Here is a 25,890-nt window from a genome sequence, read left to right on the forward strand (position 1 = left end):
TAAGGCTTCTACCCTTCTTGCATCTCCATTATCAATTTATCACTGAATCGTCTATTTCTATTGTCTAATGCTTCCTTGTTAATAACATCTTCAGAGTTTTTTCACCTCTGAGCTCACTATGACACTCGGCAATGTTTCTTCAGAACAACTAACTTCATGGAGTTGCTTCCCCCATCCCGACTCTTCTTGCCTTCTTGCATCTCCATTATAATTGAATGAGCAGTTTGTTGATACATTTGATCGGATAATTTCAACCCTTTAGATCCATATTCTGAAATTTACTTAAATCTCTGCGTAACAGAAATTGAAATTGAATTTATGTGTGTTTGTTTTAAATTTTGTTGGTGGGATCTTTTTAGTAAAATTGACAAATTTCAAGTCATGAAAAAAACTATATCAGATCACATGATTGATGATAACAAGCTGCTGAGAGATGACACAAAGGCCAATGATGAGATTACTTAAGCTCATATGTATGCAAGAAGGAGAGCTAGATAGACAATGAACAAAGAACTACTATTGAATCAAATGGCTAGTAATTAAACATGGAGAAAGTTCAGTAAGTTTCTCAGTCTAATCCAAACCACTGCTCTTTTCCTACGCACCATCGCAGGAGATTCATGAGTTTCCATAGATTTGAACCAACAAAAGAAAAACATACATAAACCATGGATATAGTCTTGAAGTTTAAAGGGTCTTAGATCTTAAAGCAAAAACAAAACTTGAGTCAGAACCCACCAAAAGCTAATATAAAAGGGACTTATCCTTCTCTGACACCCGTTGCTCAACGCTCTTGTCACCTCACAATACAGGTACTGCTGCAGTATCAAGCTCAAAAAGCTCTTTCAACTCTCCATCTATCTCCTTAGTTACCCGGGAAGCACCAATCTGATGAGAGAATCTCAGCACTTTCAACTTTGGGATTGTAAACATCACCTCATCCCCATCATCATAATCACGTGGCCTACTCTCAGCTGCTCCAAAAACTCTCATTCCCTCTTTCTCTTCAATAAACTGCAACGCAGGCTCCAGCGCTAAAACCTTATAGTCCAAGGCATCATCAAGAACTTCCACAACGACGTAGTCCTCATAGGTTTCTTCAAGGAAACCATTCCAGAATCTGTATATCGCCCACACTTGGCCAACCTTAGGCAGAATGGTATACGTATATTCATTTCCTTCCATGGAGGCTTGAGGCACCATCAGATGTGAAAAGTTATTCGGAGCGAGCGCTGCAAAAACTTTAGTCACCAAGAAAGTTCCACAACTAACATGCAGTTTCTTGTCCTCCCAAGGGATGATGCCTTCCTCAGGTAAACGCTTAGCCTTTAACCGGTAGGAGACTATTTTGTAAACTGGAGCCTGCTCAAATGTTTGAGTCACACTGATCTTATGGATCCTACAGTAGTCTCGAGGCATGTTGTCATTGCTTCCGATGTATGACCAGATTTGGCCAGTTTTAAAAACCTTTCCGTTTATAGGAAAGCAGAGAGCTTCTGGCTTTGGAGGTGCAAACTCTGCTAATAGATGTGAAGGGACGGTTACCTCTTCGATTGTTGCAGGTAACGCAGCTTGGTCCAGCTCGTAAGCATACTTTGGCAGACCTTTGACGTCAACTCCAGTCAGTTTGAAGGAAGGGATCCTATGGTAGAATCGGTACAAACTGTGAGGTAAAATGTAAAACTTGTCTGCATCACCAGTTCCCATTGGGAAGAAGACACTTGCAAAGCCTTTTGCTTTATGCAAGATAGCAGCATATACACCAGCTCCATCAGTGTAATCTGACAAGATCTCAACAAACTCATACTCATATCTGCGGTGAGAATCAGGTTCTGAAGACCAGTTAATATCCCAGTTCTTGAATAGAGCCCAGGTCTCTCCTTTCCTTGGGGAAACAGTGAAATGACCAGAGTTGCTTCCTCCTTCGTTGCAGTGGATAACATGTGAGAATAGTGAACGGTCTTTTGTGTTCTCATTCTTCCCAAGCCGGAATTGACCAGCAGAAACAGGCAAGTCTTCTTCAAACCACTGGATCTCTTCCTCATCATCAGGATCTGGCTCTAGATATGTGATCCTAAGCCCGAAAGAAGGAACTGAAACTTTCCTGATGAGAGCATACTGTCTAGGAACCTTATCTGTTGTGTCATAGAGAGCCCAAACCTGGCCAACTGCAAAGTTTACTTCTTCCCTCAGCTTACCAAAATCGTTAAACTTCAGACCAGCAATCTTTGGTTGTACACCACCTCCTGAACTTGAATCACGTAAACCAAAGTTGTTATCCACCTTAGCATTCCCAGAGCTTGACGCTTCATCTCCATTACCATTGAATCCTCTTCTGTTTTTATCTACAGCACCTTCAGGCTTGCTGTGATTTTGAGATAAAGCAGCAACCTCTTCTTCCCTCTTTCTCTTCTCACCAGGAGAGCTTTTGTTTCCAGAGACAGACGCAGCCTCATTCTTACACATGGATCTAAACTCTTGGAACCATTTGCTGAACCGAACCTCACCTGAACTTGAAAGTACTTCCATTGCAATGGTCTCCTCCTTGCAACTCGGACAAACGAACCACTTGTCTAAATACACTCTAAGAAAACGATGTCTACACCCACAGTTTCGACACGTGGTCCAAAAGCTTGGACCGGAACTGGAAGGAGCAACCGGATGGTACTGATGTGTTTCACGGAGCATCTGACTCAGTATCCTTTTAGGTGTACTGTCTTTAGACGAAAGGCCTTGAAGAGGGGTCTCACGCGCGGTGAAGTCCTTGTTACAACATCGACATCTTGTCTGTTTGCTGACAAAGCTTCTATGTAATCTGTAACACACGGAACAGAATGGACACGTGGTCCAAAACTTTGGTGAGGAAGTGTCTTTGATCCAAGTCTCTGTAACGGCATTAATGGTGAGATCCATCTTCGTGCTGTAGAAGAAGAATACATATTATATTAGTAAGAACCCTAAACCTAAAGCAAGCGTCTTTATACTAAGGAACGCTAGATTGAGAGATTAAGGAGCTCACTTTGACTAAGAAGAGGCCGATGTCGGAGAGAACTGCGGCGAATGTTCCGTCGTCTTTGGAGGAGAAGGACAAATCTCACTCTTTTACAGTTGTGCTTTGCCCTTTTCACGGCGGTGATAAAGCTCTGTTCCCAATTCATTTTGGCGGGAAAATAGCTGACGAGAAGAATGTAAATGGGTTAACGAATATTGTTGGGCCTAAAATGCCCAGATAATCATTTTGAATTTTCATATGTCCAGATAACACAGATCCGGTGAAATATAGCTTCCTTCTTTCAAAATGTAGCAAAAAATATCCTAAAATTGTACTTACATTCTCAAGTTGGTCTACTCTTTTTTTTTTTTTTTGACAAAGTACTTTCAAATTAAAAATTTAAATGTTTACATGATAAGGCTTCGTTGCCTTAGAGATAGAAAAAGTTTGCATGGATAAACTTCATGACAGATAACATTTCTAACCTATGAAAGGAAGAAAACGAGTTGAACCAAAAATGGACTGTGAGATAGAACTAGCGAGTAGCGAGTGCTCTACTCTTGTTTTAGTTTCTGATTTTGGCTCATTGGTTTGCTGGTAGGGCGCGAAATTTGAGTAATTAGAAGAAGCTTTGTCCGGTTTTTAAAACATTGTGGAAAGGATAGACGTAGAAATATGTATAAAACAAACTTAGAAGAAGAAAGGCTTTTGTGTATTTCTTCATTATCATAATTGTTTGGTTTCCAATCTGTAAACATGTCGACAAGTAGTATATATCTAAGAAGTCAAGAAAAATAATAACATAAAATGGATGCTGGCAAAATTAAGCATATAAAAGAAAGGGGTTTTGCTGTTTTATTCATTATCATAATTGTTTGGTTCCAATTTGTAACATGTCAACCAGTAGGAATGTAGAATATATATAATATATATAGAAGTCAAGGAAAATAAAATTAAGAAAATGGAAGCTGCCAAGATCAAACATATAGTGAAAAAATAAATCAATGAATTTCTTCGACGATTTGACATATATTTATTTATTAAGAGATTTTCTATGCTACACGGCTATACGCAATAGTAATTTTAAAAAATAATATTATATTATATTATATTAAAGGAAAAATTAGTCTTTATATAGTCTGACTTTTTATAAGATTTTAATTTTATCAATTTAAGTAATCAAAAATAAAACCGTGAACTTGATTATTTGTAGTGTTGATAAAGAGATTTTTTCAACATATAGCAAATAAATAAACATTACAAAATCAATGATAATTTGTATTCTCTAGCACGCGGTTTTTGTACATCATCTAGCTGTAACATGTTCTGAATAGTCAAATATTAGAGATCATATCCTGGATGGATAATTATGGATGTAAGACTTTTTGAGGTTTCCCTATATTGTAGACTTAACCGTTCACCGTTTATTGTAGATTGTTCATTTGTAAATAGTTAGATGTGTTTGTTGTGAACGTTCTATTGTTATTTGTAATATTAAAATTGAAACATCTCTGTGACAAACATATAATGTCAATCATTTGCCTGATCAGTGATATCTTCCAATGTTCAATCGATTAAACGTTTTGAAACTAAGATTTTCTTTTTAAACTCATTTTGAGAATCATTAAATCCCAACCAGACCCTACCGAAACCTTTAAATCCTTTTGTTAATTAATAGAACTCAGAAAAAGAAAGCTTATTTCGATTCACTCCGATGTCATTTACAATGGCTGCACGTGATCAATGTGGTGCTCTATTTTTATTCTCGGAGAAGCCATGTTTAGGTCAATGATGCTGCCGAATGATTAACGGCCTTGTTGATCAGACAGCCAGTCTTGTATTCGCAGTTGTAGTAGATCCATCCTATTACGTAGTCTTTTATTTTTCATAAGCCCATTGAATCTCATTATTTTCGTTTCTAAAAAAATCTTATTATGGTTGCGTATCCTACGGTCTATAGATACATGCTTGTATATATATGTTTGATATATATAAACAGATAAACCAAGAAAAGATCGATGACCATATAAGATAAAACTATGATTACAATTATAAAAAAAATGGTAAATCTTTTTTTTTTTTTTTTGAAAGAATTTTAAATTTCATTCCAATCAAAAAAACCTTGTTACAGAATTGAAGCTGCCCCCTTTCTATACAAAGTAGAAAAATCTGTAAACTCTATACAAAACTGAATTGACTCCTTAACTCCTATCAAACCACAGCTCCATTGCTTTGTCAAATTTCCCTCCTTTTCTTCTTCTCAAAGAAGTAATCCTATTCCTGATCAACTTATCTAATCTGGCTATTAGACAAGAAGCAGGTAGAGAAGAAATACCTAATCTTCTTAGGTTTCTTTCATTCCATACTGCATACGCCACTGCTTGGAAACAATAACGGAACAGGAAAGTTACAAGCCTTCCTTGAAACCCATTAACCACTGCCCGTACTACCTCCAACCACTTATATATACGCCTGCTACCTGCTAAGTTCTTTATAGTCTCCAACCATACTTCTTTAGAGTAATCACACTCAAAAAATAAATGGTCTCTTGTTTCAAAAGCCGCTTTACAGAACCAGCAAGTAGTCATAGCCTGAGGATTCCAACGCAAAATCCTATCCCCTGTCGCTAGTCTATTATGGACAGCAACCCAGATAAGAAAAGAGAACTTTGGAGTGGCCCCATTAAACCAAACTCCTTTAGACCAGGTTACCTCCGGCGACTTTTCTCTAATGATGTCCCAAGTTTGCGACGTGGAGAAACCCTCCCTGAACTCCCCATTTACTCGCTTCCAAAGGCACACATCATCCTGCGTTGTTAGCCCCCTGTTTCTTAGAGACAGCACTTCTTGATCTATCTGCTGCAGGGTAGTAACTCGATGTCTCTTTGACCGGTATAACTGTATTGCATTCTCCACTGTACTATTAATAGGAATACCAAGATCCGCAGTCCCCCTCTCACCAGTTAACTCTATTAATGTCCCCAGAGACGACCATCTATCAAACCAGAAAGATGCATTCGAGCCACTATTAACCTCCATTTTCGAAAGTTGCCTTGCCAAAGGCTTTAACTTCAACAATTTCTTCCACATCCAAGATCCCAAAGAACTCTTCTCCTTGACATTCCAAAAGGATCCTTTCCTGATAAGATATTTCCAAATCCATTTCACCCAAAGAGAATATTTATTTGATAAAATTCTCCAGATAAGCTTCAAGCAAGATACTCGGTTGACATCATTTAAATTCTTCAGACCAAGTCCTCCTTCCTCCTTTGGTTTACACACATCAACCCACGCTATCTTAGCTTTTTGTGTTGACAAGACCGGCCCTGACCAGAGAAAAGCAGAACATATGCTGTTGATCTCTTGAACACATTTACTAGGCAATCGGAAAGCAGACATCCAGAAATTTATGATGCTATATAGCACAGATCCAATAAGTTGAAGCCGCCCAGCAAAAGAAAGGTGTCGTGCTGTCCAAGTAGATATCCTATTCCATTCTGGATATAAGAGGACTATAGTCTTGCACATTCATTCTTTTTGTAAGTAGAGGAAGTCCGAGATACCTGACCGGAAGAGTTCCAGCTTCAAAGGGGAATTGCTCCAGAATATTCTCACTATCATCTGCTTTAACACCAGCCAAATATAATGTGGACTTCTCCAAACTAATATTAAGTCCAGACATTTGTGCAAAATCCTGAAACACTGCAAGGATGCCCTCAATTGAAGTCTTTTTCCCATCTGAGAATACAAGAACATCATCCGCAAAGCAAATGTGAGTCAAGTTCAGGTCTTTACAGTAAGGATGAAATCCGATTCTCTTCTCTGCTGCAGCTTTATCCAAGAGCTTCGAGAGGACTTGCATACAGATGACAAACAGGTACGGGGAAAGGGAACAACCTTGACGCAAACCTCTTTTGCTGTTGAAATAGCCCGCTAGTTCCCCATTGATCTGAATTGAGAACGAAGCCATCTCTATACACTTCTTAATCCACAAAATAAACTTCTCCGGAAACTTTAATGCCCCAAGCACTGTCAACAAGAACGACCATTGCACAGAGTCAAACGCCTTTGACACATCAATCTTCACAGCACACCTCTCCGACACCGAATCTTTATGATAATTTTTCACCAGTTCAGAGGCTAAGAAGACATTTTCCATAAGTAATCTTTATGGTAAATCATTTCCTGTAGAGAGAATATGAAAGTCCTAGTGGCCACGCGCTGTGGAAATTTGGTGTGTTGCGGATTTGAACTTGGATCTTTTGGGATCCACGAAACGCCTTGATCAACCGACCACAAACGCGTGGTTTATCATTACAATTATATTTTACAAGTAACTATGTACGTAATAGCCTAGCATGCACTATCGTTACTGTTATTATTTTTACCATGTACACATGAATTTTTGAAAGAAAATAATCAATGATAGCGTTGTCACATCGTGCATATATTTATTTTTCCCTTATGTTACATCGTTACTAAATAGTAAATAGTGATTGGAATCACACAATATCGGTGGTGGGCAAATTCTGCGTACATATTCAACGTTGCTAAATCTTGTAGCGAGAGCACAAGTTAAGGAGCTCTCGGGGGAAAGAGTCTACAAGACTTTTCTGTTTCTCTCTTATAAGGAGGCCTTCTTTGGTGAGCTCCACAAGGCGGGGAAGGGCTTACGCCTATCTTTTTTGTCCATTTCACAACACCTATTACAAAATTAACCCACCAGATAGAATTATTAAAGGAAGCTGTAATTAGAAAATTTATTTAAAGTAATAACTTACTAAACTGTAAATTTTATAATTTTCTGAGTAAAAAAGAGACTGACCTAGGTGACGGAATCTTGCCTCTGTCACACCAACCTGTAAGGATACACATAAAAGTATATGAACCAAGCTTAGAAGAAGAAATTGTATTGTTTTCCTCTCTGTCATTGTTTTTCTTGTTCTTTTCGTCTCGACCAGTAGTGGATATATATATGGTTTTGAGCAGACATAATCAACCGTATCGTGAATAAATAAAGTTGAAGTATTATATAAGCTTCTACGACTTCTTGTTTTTTTCAAGAACGCGGTTTTCTACATCACCAAAGTACCATCTTCTGAATATTCAAATAAATACTTGACAAAAAGTCAGTTTCAAGAGTCAAGCTGTGTAATTACGGATGCAATACTTTTGGAGTTTTTAAATATTTTAGATTAATTGTTCATTTGAATTGGTTAGGTACGTACGTACCTGTAAACGGTCGGTTATTGCATTATTGGCATGTGCCAGAGCTGCAAAGCATGTGATCCATATTTTTCTTTTCTTATTTTAGAGTCTTCCTTTTTGGTCCAAATTTTTCGACCAAAAAAAAATTTATGATCCAAATTTGAGTAAATGTGGAAAACTGATACTACGTTCGTATACAAATAGTGTTTTTAATAGATACTGCACTATTAAAAGAAAATTTTACACCCAAGGACACTTTATGAGTTTGCAATTACATTTAGAGACACATTGAACTTTCCACACACAATCTATGTGTCTAAAGACTCTAATACCCTTAGACCAAATTTTACTTTTTTTTTCTCTTTTTTTTTCTAATTCATTACGGAAATTCATCATCTCTCCTAATTTTGTGTTTGTAACCCTCTCTCTTCATTCCATTTTACTTTTCCAAATGTTCAGATCCTAATCCAAATCGATGAGTGTGATGAAACAAACCTTGTAAATAAATCGATTGTGATAAGCTTGGGATTTACCGTGGATAAGCTACCATGGCTATTACTAGAAGCAGATTCAAGCTTTCTGGACTTGAACAGAGGATGAAGTCACAGAGGAGAGTGAATTCCAAAATCCAGCTCCAGTGACTAAGGCAATTAATCCGTCAAGAAGATTCGAATTGAGACTGAAGTTGAGAGCAGTGAGCCTTTCTAAAAGAAAGAGTAAAGTCTATTTTTTTTAAACAAATAATCTTATCTCTTCAGATTCCCAAATTCAGAAAAGTAATCATAACCCTTTTATCTCTCGACATTTTCTCGATCTAGAAATCAAATTCTGAAAACGAACCGTAATCTTCTCGATCCAAAATTCTCCTTAACCCCCTTTCTCCCTGCCAACATCTTCTCCATCTCTATTCTTGAGCATACATCTATCGGTCTTCTCTACCCCCCATGGAAGCGATGATGGCTATGAACAAGGCGTTGGTAGCTATGAACGGTGGCGCTTAGTCCCATGGAAGCAGTGGTGGATACCGTGGTGAGATGGCAGTGGATACCATAGTCCAGGCGGTGGTGGTTATGGAGGAGGCGGTGGTGACATGGTAGGTATGAAGGTGACGGTAGTTCTCCTGGTCAATGTGTGCGTGGATATTGTTGATGTGGTCGGAGGAGTTGTGGATGAGGATCGGTGGCTCTTTTGGTCAATGTGTGCATGGATATTGTTGATGTGGTCGGAAGAGTTGTGGATGAAGATATCATTGTCAGTGGTTGTGTTGATGTTGTTGATGTGACCGGAAGAGTTGCGGATGGGGCTCTCGGTGGTGGATACGAAAGTGGTAATAGAGGGAGATGAGAAACTGGAGGTGGTGATTAATGGAGGTGATGGTAGCTTGCTTGGTCAATGTGTGTGTGGATGTTGTTTATGTGGTCGGAAAAGTTGTGGACGGGGATCTCATGGTTGTGTGTGTGTATGTTGTTGATGTGTTCGGAAGAATTGTGGACATGGATCTCATGGTCAGTGGTTGTGTTTATGTTGTTGATGTGAGCGGAAGAGTTGTGGATAGAGGTCTCGGGGGTGGATACAAAAGTGGTAAGAGAGATGGAAGAGATAGTGGAATTAGTGATTCAAACGGAGGTGGTAATTAAAACGAAGGTGGTAACGGGTGGAGGAGGTGGTGATGGCGGATATGAAGATGATGATGGAGGTGGTGATTGAAAGGGTGATAATGATAATGATAATGAAAGTGGAAGTGGAGGAAAGAGACACTGGTTAAGCCCCGTAGAAGAAACTAAAAAAATAAAAGAAAAACAACTTTTGGATCAAAAAAAAACTTTTCTAATTGTATGGTCCAAAAACAATTCATTTTATCACATATACCTAGTTACAACACACTTCTCTTTACAGCTGTCTACAAAATATATTAGACAAAAGTAGGATTAATTTTGTCACAAAATATACAGCTGTCTACATAATGTGTCTCAACTTCACTATGTGTCTCTGAGTGTTACATAAAGTCATATTGTGTCCCTTAGTGTAACTCTCTCCTATTAAAAACACCAACCGAGAAAAGTACCTATAAAAGAGGATAAGACTCACATAGTCGCATAGTACACTTGTTCCCCGTTTAGTACCACTAGTATCTTAAGGAACTACAACATTATCAAATACACAGACAAACCACAATTTACAAAATTCTACAAAATATCCTAGGTAATATTTCTACAATTTACAAAATTCTACAAAATATCCTAGATAATATTTCTCATAATTTGTAATAGCATAATTAACCAGACAAAAAAAAAATCTACAAAATACTTGTGAAAATGTTGTATAAATTATTCACAAGCAATTCTCGTCTCAAAGCTCCTCGAGAAAATGGCAAAAGCCTGGATATACTTTGCATTTTCAAAAGCTACAGCTTACTCCTAGTTTAACAGCGAGAATGTAGACATACTTTGCATTGTACAAATAACAATAAAAAGACTTGAATCGTTATCATAAACTGTTACATTGGTTTAGAATATGAGCGTGGGCCAAGAAAAGGAACCGATGGCCCAAGTGTATCAGCTACAGAAGAAGCCTATTATGAAGACACAACAGGACGAAGCTTCAACGGTCGTTTTGGGATCGAACAAAACGCCAAGGAGCTGCGCAAGGAGTACGGAAAAGCAACCCTTACAGCTGCATAACAAATACGCTGCATTGACCATTGCCAGCTACTGATGTCACAGCTGGCTGCGGTCTAGATCCTTCCTTATTACATCATATATATATAGAGGCAATAAGGAAGGATCTAGACCGCAGCCAGCTGTGACATCAGTAGCTGGCAATGGTCAATGCAGCGTATTTGTTATGCAGCTGTAAGGGTTGCTTTTCCGTACTCCTTGCGCAGCTCCTTGGCGTTTTGTTCGATCCCAAAACGACCGTTGAAGCTTCGTCCTGTTGTGTCTTCATAATAGGCTTCTTCTGTAGCTGATACACTTGGGCCATCGGTTCCTTTTCGTCCTTTTCTTTTGTTGTAGTTCATCTAACTGCCAATCCCGTGTTGCACAAGAAATCCAAACACTTTGCCACGCACTTTCATTTTGCTCGGGAGCAAGTAGCAAAAGGGAACCTGATCGTTCATCATGTTCCTGCAACGTCTCAACTTGCAGATATCTTCACTAAGTCGCTTTCGCAGGTAGTGTTTTACTCTCTAAGAACCAAACTCGGTGTTGTGTTTTACCCCACCACGAGTTTGCGAGGGGGTATGAGCGTGGGCCAAGAAAAGGAACCGATGGCCCAAGTGTATCAGCTACAGAAGAAGCCTATTATGAAGACACAACAGGACGAAGCTTCAACGGTCGTTTTGGGATCGAACAAAACGCCAAGGAGCTGCGCAAGGAGTACGGAAAAGCAACCCTTACAGCTGCATAACAAATACGCTGCATTGACCATTGCCAGCTACTGATGTCACAGCTGGCTGCGGTCTAGATCCTTCCTTATTGCCTCTATATATATATGATGTAATGTGATGGTGTAAGGGGTAAGGAAAAATCAATAAAAGTATTTTCAGTATTATCTTTATCTCTGAATAACCTTCATAGAATAGTCCAAAATTAACGAGGCAACCTCTGCAACTCCACAGCAACTAGCGAAGCGACGCTGTTAAGACCCGCGACGTCTGAGTTCTTGATCTCAGAGACAATGGCGTTGATCTTATAGATATCATATCCTGGTATCGACAAAATCATGGCATGCGATAGATACTGCTTGCACGCATAACCCAAACAATGCAAGATTCTCGTCAATACCAACACTTGTGTCTCCGTGCTCTTCCTCCTGCGCCACGAGTCGAGGATCGGTGTGATCTTAGGAAGATTGGTTAAAAACCCCATGGCGGCTTCTCTCGAAGCAGCTTTAAGTAGCAACACGACGCATTCAGAGGCAATATCTGCTACTGCGATGCTCGTGTCATCTGAGGCCGCGAGGTCCAAGAACAAGCCGATGTTGCTACCGAAGTCTGCAATGTCTCTTACACATTCTTGTGGATCGACCTCGAATGTGAAAGATGCCTCTGATAATAGCGTTGGCTCTTTCGTGTAGTTTGAGCGGAGACCTTTCTTGTTCCCAAGTGACCGTAACAAGAAAGCTCTGCAGAGACTTAAAGTAGGCTCAAGGAAATCTTCCATGTCTTTGGCATTCACGAACTCTAGCAGATTCCCGATTCTCCTCACTACTCTGAGCTGAGAAAGTAGTTTAGTTTCCATCTCTGGAGCTGAGGCCAAGGCGAGACAGAGCTTGACGTTGTTTACATTCGCGCTTGACAAGTCTCCGAGAAGAAACTCAAAGCATTGTGAAACTGTATTCTGATGCAAAATGCTGGAGATTTTAATGTAGTCAAACTCAACTAGCATGAGAAGTAGCTTTCGTGCGTAAGCTGGGATTGGATCTTCGTCTTGGAGCAGTGCAGGGTAGAGTGGGAGGAAATGAGAGTTGGATACTGATTTCAAATCCTCAGAGGTTTGTTGCTCCAATTGTGTGCACTCGGTTAAGAGAATTGTCATTGAGTCGAACCAGATCTTCAAACAGAGAAACCGAGCATCCCCGTCTTTGTTTCCATTGTAAATTGCAGCCAGAGATGGGAGAACCTCACGGATAATAATCTCAGCATTTTGTGTAACCAGAGGAGCTTCTTCTGCTATGCATTCTAGAACTTGAAGAAGGGTTATACGGAAGTCATCTCTTCCCTGCGAATTGTTAAGAAGTCATGAAAAAAATTGCACAAGTATGTCATATCAAAGTTTACCGTGATTAAGACAAGAGAGCAAGTGGAGAAAGTTCTTAAAACATGTTAGATCTTAAACACACATCTATAGTGAAAGTTCGGTATGAGATTCTTAATCCTATCCAATAAGCAATCCTAACCATATTCTAGAAGAGTAGCTATCATAAGGCAAGGTATTTAAACTTTGACGGGCATTTATTCAATCCTATTAATGCAAAATCAAATAAAACAGAGCATTTCATTTGAAGGAAGAGAATATATAAAAAGAACATCTTAAAGTTGTAACTACTGACCTGAAATGAGGCTTCCACAAGTTTTGTAAGATTTGCAAGCTGGCGCAGGATTTGTTGGGTTACCATTTTGTTCTTAAACGAAGAGCTTCCAAGAAGATGAAGAACCACAGGGAACAAGTGTAGATTAGTCTTTGGGGCAGCTCGACCATTAAGGGGAGAAACAGGTGCATGGCGTTTTCCTGTCATTAGCTGCTGGATATCACTGGTTATTGTATCCAGCAAACCCGGTATTATGGAGGCAATGACATTCACGAATGCCTCAAGACATTGTTGCACATAACTGTCTTTTTCTTTGGCTAATCTGTCCACCACGGGAAGAAATCTTGTATTGCATAAGAAATTTGTTAGCCACCGCCTACTGTTTTTGCACAGAAGTGCAACGAAGAGAACAGCTTTTCCCCTCAGAACTTCAGTTCCTTGCTCTATGATGGAAAGCAAACTAGGGAAAAGATTTTTCTCCTCTGTCAATGTTACAAGATGCCTTCCAAAGCTTGGGAACGTGTGACTTCCAATCATAGCCATATTCAGAAGATTTAAGCAAGTTTGCTGCTCTCTTGCGCTGCCTTTGACGAAAGATGAAGCTATTTCCTTTAATGAAAGCTTTTCTACAACCGTCTGAATGCAAGGAGGGTTAAAACGAGCAAGACGGACCAAACATGATCCAGCAGTCTGTCTTATGCTCTCCTGTTTCCCAGCTGCCCTGTAAATATAGCAGAGGTTGCTTATCACATCTTGGCTGGAGAAACGACTGGCCCAATAACCTCCTTGACTGCAGAAGTTTTCTATTGTCCTCAACGCGTAGAGTTGAGTCAGGTCATCTTCTCCTTTGCGTAACATAGATGATACAAGAGAGATCAAGGCACTTGAAACCTAGTTCAAGAAAAAAAAAAGAATATTTTTAAACAGGAATCAATGAAAAGATATGAAGCAACGTACTCTGGTCCATGAATAACACCATGAACATTAAAAGCCAAAGTAAGAGTAACAATTCGGGAATGCTGACCTGCCAACCCGATGTAGACCTGGTTTCTTTGGATGGGGATTCTGTTGGTTTGGAATCCTTATGCTCATTTTGAGTTGAGATGTAGAATAGCAATTCACCTAGGGCTGCCATAGAGAACCTTCTCACTTTTTCATGCTTGTCTCTGAGGCCATTGGTAAGAGAGTCTAAAATACCAGAATTTGCCAACTCATCTTCAATAGCAGTAGAATGCCGAATTAACAAACCAATTAGTGAAGCAATTTGGACACGAAACGCTGGGGTCTTGGATAATCGCAGAACTTTAACTAGCACAAGCATTATTGGCCCGTTGGTCAATATGTTGGCTGCATCAGCATTGGTACTCAATGTCTCAAGGTATCTGATCAAATTCTGTTTCTCTGAGATGCCAGCACTACTCCCACTTAGAACCGTTATGATTCTATTGTTAAGCGGTTCAAGTTCTTGCTTTCTCATCTTACCAAAATCAGAAGGCTGTGGTGCTTCGAATGAGAGAGAAGGCACAGCTTCTTTGTCAGATTTTCTGCTGGGCATGACGGGTCTAACAGAAAGATCAGACAAATGCCAAAGGACGTCACTGAGGCTATAAGGTGATTTAGACGAGTCGTGGTGAACATTAATCCCAGAAACATCTCTTCCTCTATGAGTTTTGACTTGAGGACTAGCACTAAGTAGCGCAGCTGACACTTCAATAGGTTCTGACTGCTCTTCATGGCAACCTCTGGCTTCACCCGAGGTTGGGGTTCCATTTGCAGACGAGTTCTCATCAGGCACATTTTTACTCCTAACTCCTTGCCTTCTGTGACTCTCATTTTGACTCAAAACTCTTTCATCTTGTGCACGAGAGGTGTTCTCATTTCCTTCTGATTCATCTGGACCATCCTCATCATTGTGTTCATCAAAATCAAGTTCCATATCAGTGTTATCGATCTTCACTTCAGCACAGTTCTCGTTGCTATTAGGTAAGGGTCTCCTGTAGTTTTCCTTCTCATTTTCCTTTTGGAGATTTGCCTTTGCTATCCTTGACAATCTTAGAATATTCACCTGTCGTTTAGCACCCGGACGACCACCATGTTTTTCCTCAGTTGCCTTACTAGGAAACTTTGTTTGAGTTTTTAAACCAACAGGAGTACCCTTTTGTGGCGTCTCATGGCCCCTTGAATCTTGAGTGGAGTTCTCCTTGTGCTTCGAACCACCTTTTGGATCTTTCTCTCGAGACTTTTGAGGGGTCTTGCATGGTCTGTCTCCGTTATGCTCGGAAAGACATGGCTTTGTGTATATGCCAATCATATTATCAAAAGCAGGCTGAGGAGGCAACTGTACTGAATTTATCTTACTCTTCCAAAATGCATGACCGCAGAGATCTGCCCACTGTATTCTTTGCGCTGGGTCTTTGATAAGAAGAGACTCAATGAGATTGGCAAATGAACGGCTTGCATTTCCAGGGAGTGGAGGAGTTGGATCTGAATGAATAGATTTCACAAGCTGGGTGAACTCTCTTGCCACAAAAGGAGGTTTCCCTGTGTAACATTCATATAACACACAGCCAAGTGCCCATAGGTCAGAAGCAAAAGAATGGACTCCTCCATCTTCATATAGTTCTGGAGCCATATAATACGGAGTTCCACGTTTTCCCTGATGCAAGTTATCACAAGAAATGAGTATTTATGTTATACATACAGTTTCCGGTGTAATTTGAAATCATAGATTCACTAACACTGTTAAGCCTATATATAGAAAAAACTTTCAGAAAAATACTCTTTACCGTGGATGGAGATTTAGTAATATCATCTAGCTTCCTTGCCAACCCAAAATCACATAGCTGCAACACAAAGCAATATGATATCATTTAAACCAAATAAACTACACACCTGCATAGAAAAGACAGAAAACTGCTTACCTTGATATGTCCATTTTCATCAAGTAAGATGTTTGATGGTTTCAGATCACAATATGTTATTCCTTTCGAATGTAAGAACCTGAAAATTCCGGAAAAAAATGTCCATAAGAGAAACCATTTAAGATGCACCTACAGGTAGTGTAATACAAGTAAGAAAAGGAGCTTACAGCAAGGCTATAACAAGATCATAGGCAAGACCATAGACTGAGTCTTCTGGCAGCTTACAGTCCTGCAGAACAAGTGAATTTCAGAAAACCTGTGATATACAATCAAGAGCACAGTTGAAGTAGAAGCAATACCTGCTGCAATAAGGTCCTGAGATCACCCCCAACGCAGTATTCGAGAACTAACCACATGTGAGCAGAAGTTTCGTACCTGAGAGACCACAAGAAGAAGATAATCAGAAACAAGTAAACAAAGAGAGAGGCAGATAACTGTTTAGATAATAGCAAAAGTCTATACCACGCATAGAACTTGAGTACATTTGGATGATTTAACGAGTGAAGGATCCTGACCTGAAAAAGGAAACTTGTCAGTATCCAAGTCCCTTCGAAAGTCAGATCAATTCGGCCTTTCGACTCACAAACAAATCATCCCGAAATAGAAACTTAAGATCCCTAATTGATGACGAATCTAGAGTGAATCCGTCACTATTCAGATACCAGCTCACTAAAACCAAGCATTCAATCTCAGGAAACCTAAGCATGAAATCACTGATTCGGCAAAAGAGGAGAAAGATCTCTCGTGAGTGAGTACCTCTTGAAGAACTTTGCTCTTGCGCGACTTGTCGACACTCTTGCAGGCGAAATACTCGATCGTCTTCTTCTTCCTTCCTTTGTACACAGTCTGCAACGAATTACTAAGTGATTTGAGCACAAATAACAAATGATTGGGTAATGGTAAAGCAGAGTAGAAATTACCGAGCATTTGCCATGCCCAATAGCTTCGTAAATGTGGTACTGATTCATCCTCAAAGCTTCAACTCGCCCCGCCTGAGAACCGATTCGGAATCTTCCAAGCTCTAAGGTTAACTAGTGGCCGACGGGCTGTTGTTGAAACGATCTGGGAAGAAAGAGAAACAGAGAGGGGAAGCGATGAAGAGAAAAATATGGAATTTTCAAAATTCAAATCCCAAGGAGAAGTGGACAAATTTAGGATAATTTTGATTAATATATTTTGAAAAATACCGGAATTTAATAAAATGGAGAAACTGGGCTTGTTGGGCCCATTTATCCTTCTCTATAAGATATTTCCCGCCAAAATGAATTGGGAAATGGGCTTTTTTACCGCCGTGAAAAGGGGGGGGAAAGCGGTAAATCGAGTAGCGCACAAAAAAAAGTAAGAGAGTGAAATTATTCGTTCTCCTCCGAAGACGAACGGAACCTTCGTCACAGTTTCTCTCCGACGTCGGCCTCGTAGACTGTGTGAGCTCTTTAACCACCTTTCTTCTTCCTTATCCGGTGGCAAAACACACCGCCGATATATTCGATTTAAGTCTCTATTATACTTTCCTGGCTTCTATCGCTGTATCTGGCTCTCTTAGCATTGACCATTGAGTATTACTCTCTCTATCGTTACACATCGCTAGGGTTTGAGGTTTTGAAATTTTCAGTAGCTTACTTCTTATTGCCTTGTCTTTTTGAAAGTTTTACTCTATTTTTATTTACGCTGTGCTTGAATGTTGAGTATATGCTTCCCTTGAGGAATACATTTTGCTTATTGCAGTTAATCTTGTGAAAATTTGTTTTGACTTCGGCTTGGTGTTTGATTACTCTATTTGTTTCATTGTTGTTAGTGAAAAGGATTGAACTTTACCAAGTAGAGATCATACTAGAGGGGAGAGACTCAAAGCTAGAACATTAATGGAAGAGACCAACCGTGATGGTGATGGTGATGGTGATGGAGAGCTTTATCCATCTGGTGTCGAACAGATGCCACGTCACCACGGTGAGAAGAGAAAGAGGGAAGGATTGGTGAGTGGAGAAAGAGAGGCTGAAGAAGTTATTTTAGTTGGTGACACCAAGGCTATAAAAAAATTTGGTTTTGATGGAGGAGAGCAGTCTTCTCAGTCTCAGATGTCTTTGTTTAGCAAGCGACAGGCTTTTGAGGTGCAAAACAACATGAATCTTAAAGGGTCTTTGGTAAAAGAAGAATCAGGAGAAGAGCCAGCGAGAGCAAAGCAGGATTATTCAACTTTTAATGACTTTGATAGGCTGAGGGAAGTAAGAAATTTCGCAGTTGGTCAGACATGGGCTCTTTATGATGATAAAGTGGATGGGATGCCTAGACTGTACGCTCAGATCACAAAAGTCTCAGCTCCCGGTTCCTGTCTTAGCGTCACATGGCTTGAGCCTGACCCAGATGACAAGGAAGAACTACAGAGCTACGAAAAAGACTTGCCTGTTTCCGTTGGTTGGTTCAAACTCGGGAAAAGCGAGGACATAAAAGATCACAGAAGGTTCTCTCATCTTGTTCATTGCAACGAAGGAAGCAGCAGCGCAGGTAGAAGATTCAGCGTTTACCCCAGAGAAGGAGAGACATGGGCTATCTTCAAGGGTCGCTACAAACACTCCTGGAGCTACCGGGACATTGACTGGTCAGCTGATCCCGATTCTCACCGTAAATACAACTACGCATTTGTCGAAATCGTGCCAGAAGAAGATGCTCATATATCTGCTGATGCACCTGTTGGATTCCTCCATAAAGCAAAAGGCTTTACAAGTGTATTCTGTCGCTTTGCTAAGGAAGTAGCTAAATCTTACATTCGTAGTGGCTACACAGAACAGTTCTCCCATCGTGTTCCGTCGTTTAAGATGACTGGAGTAGAAGCAGAAGGTGTTCCTCCTCGAGGTGCTTATGAGCTGGATCCAGCAGCGTTACCAGAAAACATCAAAGAGATTGACGTCCCTTTACATCTACTAGAGGAGCCTACAGTGTCAAACTCTGAGGAGGATAACACACATTCTCAATGTGTATACTTTGCTAGTAAAGGAATAACTTTTCAAACAGGGCAAGTCTGGTCATTCTGCAGCGGTGACGATAACTTTCCCCGGTTCTATGGCAAGATTCAGAAGATCACGTTTGTTCAGGCCTTTGAGCAAGACCCTGTAGTTAAATTGAATATAGGTCGTCTTAAGGCTAGACCTATCAAAGGCGTGATCCAGTGGATTGACAAGGAGATGCCCATCGGCTGTGGGAACTTCCGGGCGAGAAAAGTTCTCGAGATATTCACTGATCTTGATTTGTTTTCACGTCTGGTAAGCCAAGACTCCTCTGGAGATGGGGATGATTACAGCATCATGCCCAAGGCTGGTGATGTCTGGGCAATATACAGAAACTGGAGTGATGGCATCAAAGTCGCTGATCTTCAATCACAGAGTTATGATCTTGTGGAAGTTCTTGATGATAAAATGGACTACAAGGTTTTGCTCTTGGCTCCTGATGGTGGCTTTGAATCAGTTGATTCTAAGGGTTGTGGTTCGGTGTATGTGGCTGCTGCTGAGCATTGGATGGATGGCGAGGACGTGAGATTCACGATTCCGAAATGTGAACTGCTTAGATTCTCGCATCAAGTTCCTACTTCGAAAGTAACAAAGGAGATGCATGGAAGCTTTGCAAGAAGTCTATGAACCTAGTTTTCGAGGTATTGCCTGTTAAGTTGATTCTCTGACTTGTAGAGCTGAGACAACACAGTGAAAAGGAAGAGCAAAGATTGACCTTTTTTATGATGAAGTCACTGAACTTTCTTCAGGTTGAGTAGTCTCTTGATTCATTGTTAACTCCCTTATCTATAAAGTAGGAGTTATCTGTAGTTTGGTGTGAAACTGTGTTTTTGTGGTGAATTAATCCTTACGTTGGCCTTTAGGTGTGGTTTCATATTAGTTGAAAAACAAGACTAGAAACGTTTAATGTTCAAAACTTTTTGCAAAGACAAACTAAGTAAATGTTAATTATTGTAATATATGATTTGTTTAAAGTTAAATAAAAAACATCAAACCAACATTCTCTTCTTCTTTAAATCTTCCTTAAACCTGACACAATTATTCTGTAATCAGAAAATTCATATGATTCTTTTGATATTTTACTACGTTTATCATATTTTAATTTGTTTCCCGCCATTGCTGACTAGACTTTTTCCCGCTAAAAGGAGATATTTTAAGTTGCACTTTATGGCACGTGACTTTATCGCACGTGTGCGAGACGAATCGCTCTCTCTTATTTTTCCCCCTCCGGCAAAACTCTCCGCCACTTACGACCGACCGCTGTTTGCTATTTCCTTCCGATATTGCGTGATTCGGTAAGTAGATTGTATCCAAACGTCTTGTTTTGTTGTTGTCTTGCCATCACTCATCATCCTGCACATGAACTCTAGTCTTAATTGCTCAACCTAGGATTTGTGATATTTGGTTTCCTTAGTATAAAGACTCGTGCTTTAGGGTTATATTCTCATCTGACAACCATAACATAATAGTGTAATCTTCTTCTACAGGAGGAACCCACGAGACAGGAACCTCTCTTCAAACTTTGCTCAGAGACCCACCCAACCCGCCTTGTCGTGTCGTCGTTTGTTAGAAGATGGATATCACCATCAATGGCGTTACAGAGACTTGGATTAATAAAGAAAGTCCTTCCACTGCCATTCAAAAGTTCTGGACTTGGTGTACAGAGTGTATGGTGTGGTACAGATTGCATAGAAGCTTTCTCCACATATCGAACACGTGTCGATCTTGCAACAAGGAGTTCTACGCGCGTGAGATACCTCGTCAAGGTCTTTTACCAGGGAAAGACTCATCATCTAAGGATATAATGCACAAGAGGGTGCTGATTAAGAGGCTCCGTGGTATACAGCAGAGCCATCCAGTTGCATCCAATACACGTCCAAGCTTTTGGACCACGTGTCGAAACTGTGGGCATAGAGAGCGTTTTCTTAAATTGTATGTGGACAAATGGTTCGTTTGTGAGAAGTGCCATGGGGAGACCATTGCAATGGAGGTCCTTGCTAGGTCAGGCGAGGCGTTGTTCAACAAATTGTTCTTGGAGTTGAAACCCGGGAGTAAGAAAAATTATTCCTCTGGTTTGAGCTGTGGCGTGAAGGTTGTTGGTGAGAAGAGAAAGAGGGAAGAGGTTGCTGCTAATGGAGATGAAGCGTCAAGCTCTGGGAATGCTAAGGTGGATGACAACTTTGGTTTATGTGATTCAAGTTCAGGAGGTGATGTAAAACCAAAGATTGCTGAATGTGCTGCTGATCTGAAGTTTAACGACTTTGATAAGGTGAGGGAAGAAGTAAACTTTGCAGTTGGCCAGGTCTGGGCTCTCTATGACACAACAGATAAGGTTCCTAGACAGTATGCTCTCATCAGAAAAGTTTCAGTTCCTTCTTTTGGGCTGAGGATCACATATCTAGAGCCAGATCCTGATGATGAGGAAGAGATCCAGTGGTTTGAAGAAGACTTGCCTGTTTCTGCTGGTAAGTTCAGGCTTGGGAAAAATCAGAACACTCAAGAGCGTTCGTTATTCTCACATGTTATCCACTGCAACCAAGGAAGCAACTCTGGTCACATCACTGTTTCTCCAAGAAAAGGAGAGACCTGGGCTCTATTCAAGAACTGGGATATTAACTGGTCTTCAGAACCAGATTTTCACCGCAGCTATGAGTATGAGTTTTTGGAGATTTTGTCTGACTACGCAGATGGAGCTGCTGGTGTATCTGTTGCGTTCTTGCATAAAGCAAAAGGCTTTGCAAGTGTCTTCTTCCGAATGGGAACTGGTGGTGATGCAGACGTAGTTCAGATTCCATCTCACAGTTTGTACCGTTTCTCCCACATGATCCCTTCCTTCAAACTGACTGGAACTGATGCAAAAGGTGTGCCAAAGTATGCTTACGAGCTGGACCAAGCTGCGTTACCAGAAAAAATTCCAGAGGTAACCGTCCCTTCACATTTATTAGCCGCTCTAAAGCCTAAACCAGAAGAGCTCAGCTTTACTATAAATGGAAAGGCTTTTGAAGCTGGCCAGATCTGGTCATACATCGGATGTTTTGATAACATGCCTAGGGACTACTGTAGGATCTATAAGATCAGTTTGACTCAAGCGTTTGAGCAGGCTCCAATTTACAAAATGCACGCGTTCCGGTTTAAGGCTACACCTTTTCCTAAGGATATCACCCCTTGGAGGCATGAGCGATATGGGGAGAAGAAAATGCCTGTTGGTTGGGGAACTTACTTGCTGACTCAAGGCTCCTTAGCACTCACTCCTGATCGTTTCTCGCATCTGATAGTGCCTGTAACCTCCAAGGGAAGCAATGAATATACTATTCTGCCTAAGGTTGGTGAAGTGTGGGCGATATACAGATTCTGGACTCCTTACCTTAGTGCCGATGAAATGGAGAAAAACTACGTGGACTATGGCATTGTAGAAGTTCTTGATGATGCCTTGGACTATAAGGTTATTGCGTTGGAGCCTGCGTTGCAGTTTGAGGAAGATGAAAGGAAAAAGAGAGTGTTTAGAGCAGCTGAGAGCAAGCCACTTGATTTCGATGATGATGATGGGTCAGGAGTGATCTTTACAATCCCAAGGTCGAAAATGCTGAGGTTCTCTCATCAGATTGCTGCTTCCCGGGTGACCAAGGAGATAGATGGAGAGTTGAAAGAGCTTTTTGAACTTGATTCTACAGCAGTACCTGTATTGTGAGGTGACAAGAGCGTTGAGCAACGGATGTCAGAGAAAGATAAGTACCTTTTGTTAGCTTTTTGGTGCATTCTGACAGGTTTGATCTTGTTTTAAGACTTTATCCAAGGTTTATGGATGTTTTTCTTTTGTTGGTTCAAATCTATGGAAAGTCATGAATCTTGAGATGGTAATGTAGGAAAGAACAGTGGTTTAGATCAGACTGAGAAACTTACTGAACCTCTCCATGTTTAGTTAGTTACTAGTCATTTGATTCAATAGTAGGTAGTTCTCTGTTAAGTGTTTATCAAGCTCTCTCCTTCTTATTATTAATCATGTGATCTGATATAGTTTTACAAAATTTAGCAACGAATTATCAAATTTACTAGAAAAAATCCGACCAACAAAACACATATTCAAACTCAATTTCAGAAACACAAACTAAAGCATAAATGATCAAAATATTATAATGTGTGTTTAAAAAAAAAATAAAAAAAAATAATATGAAGATATAACATTTTTTTTTGTTTCCCGCCATTAGCGGTTGGACTTTTCCCGCTAAAAGAAGAATGTATATTTTTAATTTACCTACATTCTCTTGTACGACGAATCATCTCTCTCTTTTCTCCGGCAAACAGCTTCTTGCTCCTGCTCCCGCGATTGTCTGAATCGGTTAGTAGTATGTATCCAAATGTCTTGTCTTTAACTTTCTTAATGTACACATGCTTGATTTAGGGTTCTTCTTAATTTGTTCTGATTCGAAATGCTTTCAAAGAACACATGCTTTGGCTTTCCATAAACTGTATTGTATTCTTCTTGCAGGATCCAAAGAGAAGCAAGTTATTAGATTCTTTGATGGATATCACCATCATGAACGAAGCTTCAGAGACTTCCACTACAGCTCAATCAAGTGACCGTTCGATGGTTTGGACTATATGTCCGTTTTGTAGCGTCAGGTACAAATCCTACATTAGCCTTCTCAACAAACCCACACGATGTCATTCTTGCTACTTGAAGTTCTTCGCTAGCGAATCTGTTTTTAAAGGCACTCCAACAAAGGATAAAGCAACCCAGACAAGCTTGTCTACCACGGAGAAAAGTGTGTCGAGTCAAAATCATATTACTAGGAGCAGTTTGGTTGCACCAACACCGAAGAGCCAGGCACCATCACCGAAGAGTCATGCACCAACACCGAAGAGCCACCAGGTTCAGCCTAAGACTGCACCATCTAGTCTCAGTCCAAGATTTTGTGCTATGTGTCCATTTTGTAAGTTCAAGTATCGTTTCCCGATCAAATGGTTCGTTTGTAAGTGCAAGAAGAAGTTCAAAACGGTTGAAGTGAGTTCATCATCGCTCCAACCGAAGAAGACAGCCACGAGTAAGAATCAAGGCACGCATTTCTCTGGGAAGGCAAGCTCTCCTGGTTTGAGCTGTGCTGTGAAGGTTGGTGAGAAGAGACAGAGGAACGAGTGTGGGGAAAGTTACAATGCTGGAAACCGCAGTGTTCTACACAAGAACAAAAGGGTTACCACTGATAGTGGAGGTGCAAGAGAAGATTCTGAAAGCGGAAAGCAAGTCCATGTGGTTGATCTTTCTACTACTGAAGACCTAATGTCAAATGCCATAAACCTGAATCAGAAGATGGATAGGAATCAAGATGCTCAAGTGGGAACAGTAGTGGAGAATTCTGAAGATGTTGTTGGCAATAACAGAAGAGGATTCAATGATAATGGAGATGCAGGAAGGCAAGAAGAGTCAGGATGGGGGAAGCTACTCCATCAAGTTAACTGTTCTGAAGTAGCATTGCTAGATATAATAGGGAACTCAGGGAATCTTGAGGTGGATAAACACTCTGAAGATGTTCTTGACAAGGCTGTAGATAATAACAGAAGAGGATTCAATGATGATGGAGATGCAGCAGGAAGGCTAGAAGCGTCAGAATGGGGGAAGCAACTATGTGAGGCTGATCGTCCTGAAGTAACAACATTGCCTAATGTCATCAGCAACAATCAAAAGTTGAATGAAAAGAACAAAACCCCTGGTTTATGTGATTCAGGTTCAGGAGATGCTGTACCAGTACAACCAAAGATGTCTGAGTGTGCTGGTCTGAAGTTCAACGACTTTAATAAACGGAGGGAAGATGCAAAATTTTCAGAATGCCAGGCGTGGGCTCTCTATGACAAAGCAGATGGGATGCCTAGACTCTAATCAGAAAAGTTTCATCTCCTTCCTTTGGCCTTAGGATCACATACTTAGAACCAGATCCAGTTGACGAGAAAGAGATCCAGTGGTTTGAAGAAGACCTGCCTGTTTCCGTTGGTAACTTCAGGTTTGGAAAAAACAAGAACACGAAAGACCGTTCCCTATTCTCACATCCCATTCGTTGCCAAGGAAGCATCATGACTGGTAACTTCACAGTCTCACCGAGAAAAGGAGAGACATGGGCCATTTTCAAGAACTGGGATATTATCAACTGGTCTTCAGAGCCAGACTCTCACCGCAAGTATGAGTACGACATCGTTGAGATCTTGTCTAACACCATTGATGAAGGAGTATCTGTCGCCATCTTGCACAAAGCAAAAGGCTTTGCAAGTGTCTTCTTCCGAATGGGAGAAGCAGACGTTATTCAAATCCCATCTCAGAGTTTATACCGTTTATCTCATAACATCCTTTCCTTCAAAATGAAAAGAGTTGATATAAAAGGTGTGCCAAAAGATGCTTACGAGCTGGACCAAGCTGCGTTACCAAAAGCAATCGAAGAGAGCGTTGTTCCTTCTCATCTATACGCAAAGCCTAAACCGGAAGCTCTTTGCTTTCCCAACAAGGGAAAGGTTTTCCAAACCGGCCAGATCTGGTCATTTTACAGTGGTGGTAATGATGATACGTTGCCTCTTCACTACTGTAGGATTCAGAAGAATTAAGTGGTTAAAGTCATTGTTACCCTTAATGAATTTTACATATAATTAATTACATAATTAAAAACGAAATTTTATTTATAATATTAAATTTTTTTTAAATAAGATAATTCTTATAAATTGTGTTGTTATCTTAAATTTTTGTTTTCAATTATAAA

The 25,890-nt window shown here is 40.3% G+C and overlaps 4 protein-coding genes and 1 pseudogene across 5 annotated transcripts; 3 read left to right on the forward strand and 2 right to left on the reverse strand.

Moving 5' to 3' along the window:
* Positions 1 to 497: 497 nt before the first annotated feature.
* On the reverse strand, positions 498 to 3,143 carry LOC103856328. The gene is made up of 2 exons (XM_009133437.3): positions 3,020 to 3,143; positions 498 to 2,920 (listed from the first exon to the last, which is right to left on the reverse strand). The coding sequence occupies exon 2, from the start codon at positions 2,911 to 2,913 to the stop codon at positions 802 to 804; it is 2,112 nt and encodes a 703-aa protein (XP_009131685.2). The 5' UTR covers positions 2,914 to 2,920; positions 3,020 to 3,143; the 3' UTR covers positions 498 to 801.
* A 5,729-nt stretch (positions 3,144 to 8,872) lies between these two features.
* LOC103856329 (serine/threonine-protein kinase RUNKEL) lies at positions 8,873 to 17,345 on the reverse strand. Of its 2 annotated transcripts, none has more exons than XM_018657064.2 (11): positions 17,072 to 17,345; positions 16,908 to 16,997; positions 16,614 to 16,666; positions 16,451 to 16,526; positions 16,319 to 16,380; positions 16,152 to 16,230; positions 16,017 to 16,073; positions 14,255 to 15,886; positions 13,252 to 14,121; positions 11,782 to 12,920; positions 8,873 to 10,714 (listed from the first exon to the last, which is right to left on the reverse strand). In XM_018657064.2, exons 1-10 carry the CDS (start codon positions 17,117 to 17,119, stop codon positions 11,790 to 11,792), a joined length of 4,098 nt encoding a protein of 1,365 aa, XP_018512580.2. In that variant the 5' UTR covers positions 17,120 to 17,345; the 3' UTR covers positions 8,873 to 10,714; positions 11,782 to 11,789. The 2 variants fall into 2 exon arrangements, with proteins under 2 accessions (XP_018512580.2, XP_018512579.2); XM_018657063.2 differs by having other exon boundaries at positions 8,873 to 10,707; positions 11,775 to 12,920.
* Positions 17,346 to 17,436: 91 nt separating this feature from the next.
* Positions 17,437 to 20,076, forward strand: LOC103856330. Its single transcript, XM_033286775.1, is given in 4 exon segments — positions 17,437 to 17,575; positions 17,947 to 19,759; positions 19,761 to 19,787; positions 19,789 to 20,076. Coding segments are annotated over 3 exon segments (1,806 nt in total). The 5' UTR covers positions 17,437 to 17,575; positions 17,947 to 18,013; the 3' UTR covers positions 19,822 to 20,076.
* A 230-nt stretch (positions 20,077 to 20,306) lies between these two features.
* Positions 20,307 to 22,997, forward strand: LOC103856335. Its single transcript, XM_033286774.1, has 2 exons — positions 20,307 to 20,448; positions 20,641 to 22,997. Exon 2 carries the CDS (start codon positions 20,727 to 20,729, stop codon positions 22,839 to 22,841), a length of 2,115 nt encoding a protein of 704 aa, XP_033142665.1. The 5' UTR covers positions 20,307 to 20,448; positions 20,641 to 20,726; the 3' UTR covers positions 22,842 to 22,997.
* A 357-nt stretch (positions 22,998 to 23,354) lies between these two features.
* On the forward strand, positions 23,355 to 25,834 carry LOC103856332 (annotated as a pseudogene).
* Positions 25,835 to 25,890: the final 56 nt, after the last annotated feature.

Source organism: Brassica rapa, chromosome A03, assembly GCF_000309985.2.
Source record: "Brassica rapa cultivar Chiifu-401-42 chromosome A03, CAAS_Brap_v3.01, whole genome shotgun sequence".
Classification (NCBI taxonomy): domain Eukaryota; kingdom Viridiplantae; phylum Streptophyta; class Magnoliopsida; order Brassicales; family Brassicaceae; genus Brassica; species Brassica rapa.

What these genes read in the sequence shown, in the direction of transcription:
- LOC103856328 (XM_009133437.3), bottom strand. Translation starts at nt 2,913, where the DNA reads ATGGATCTCACCATTAATGCCGTTACAGAGACTTGGATCAAAGACACT.
- LOC103856329 (XM_018657064.2), bottom strand. Translation starts at nt 17,119, where the DNA reads ATGAATCAGTACCACATTTACGAAGCTATTGGGCATGGCAAATGCTCG. An exon ending in ATGAAAATGGACATATCAAG is followed by an intron (nt 16,074 to 16,151) that starts GTAAGCAGTTTT and finishes TTTGTGTTGCAG; the next exon opens with CTATGTGATTTTGGGTTGGC. An exon ending in TTACTAAATCTCCATCCACG is followed by an intron (nt 15,887 to 16,016) that starts GTAAAGAGTATT and finishes AACTTGCATCAG; the next exon opens with GGAAAACGTGGAACTCCGTA.
- LOC103856335 (XM_033286774.1), top strand. Translation starts at nt 20,727, where the DNA reads ATGGATATCACCATCAATGGCGTTACAGAGACTTGGATTAATAAAGAA.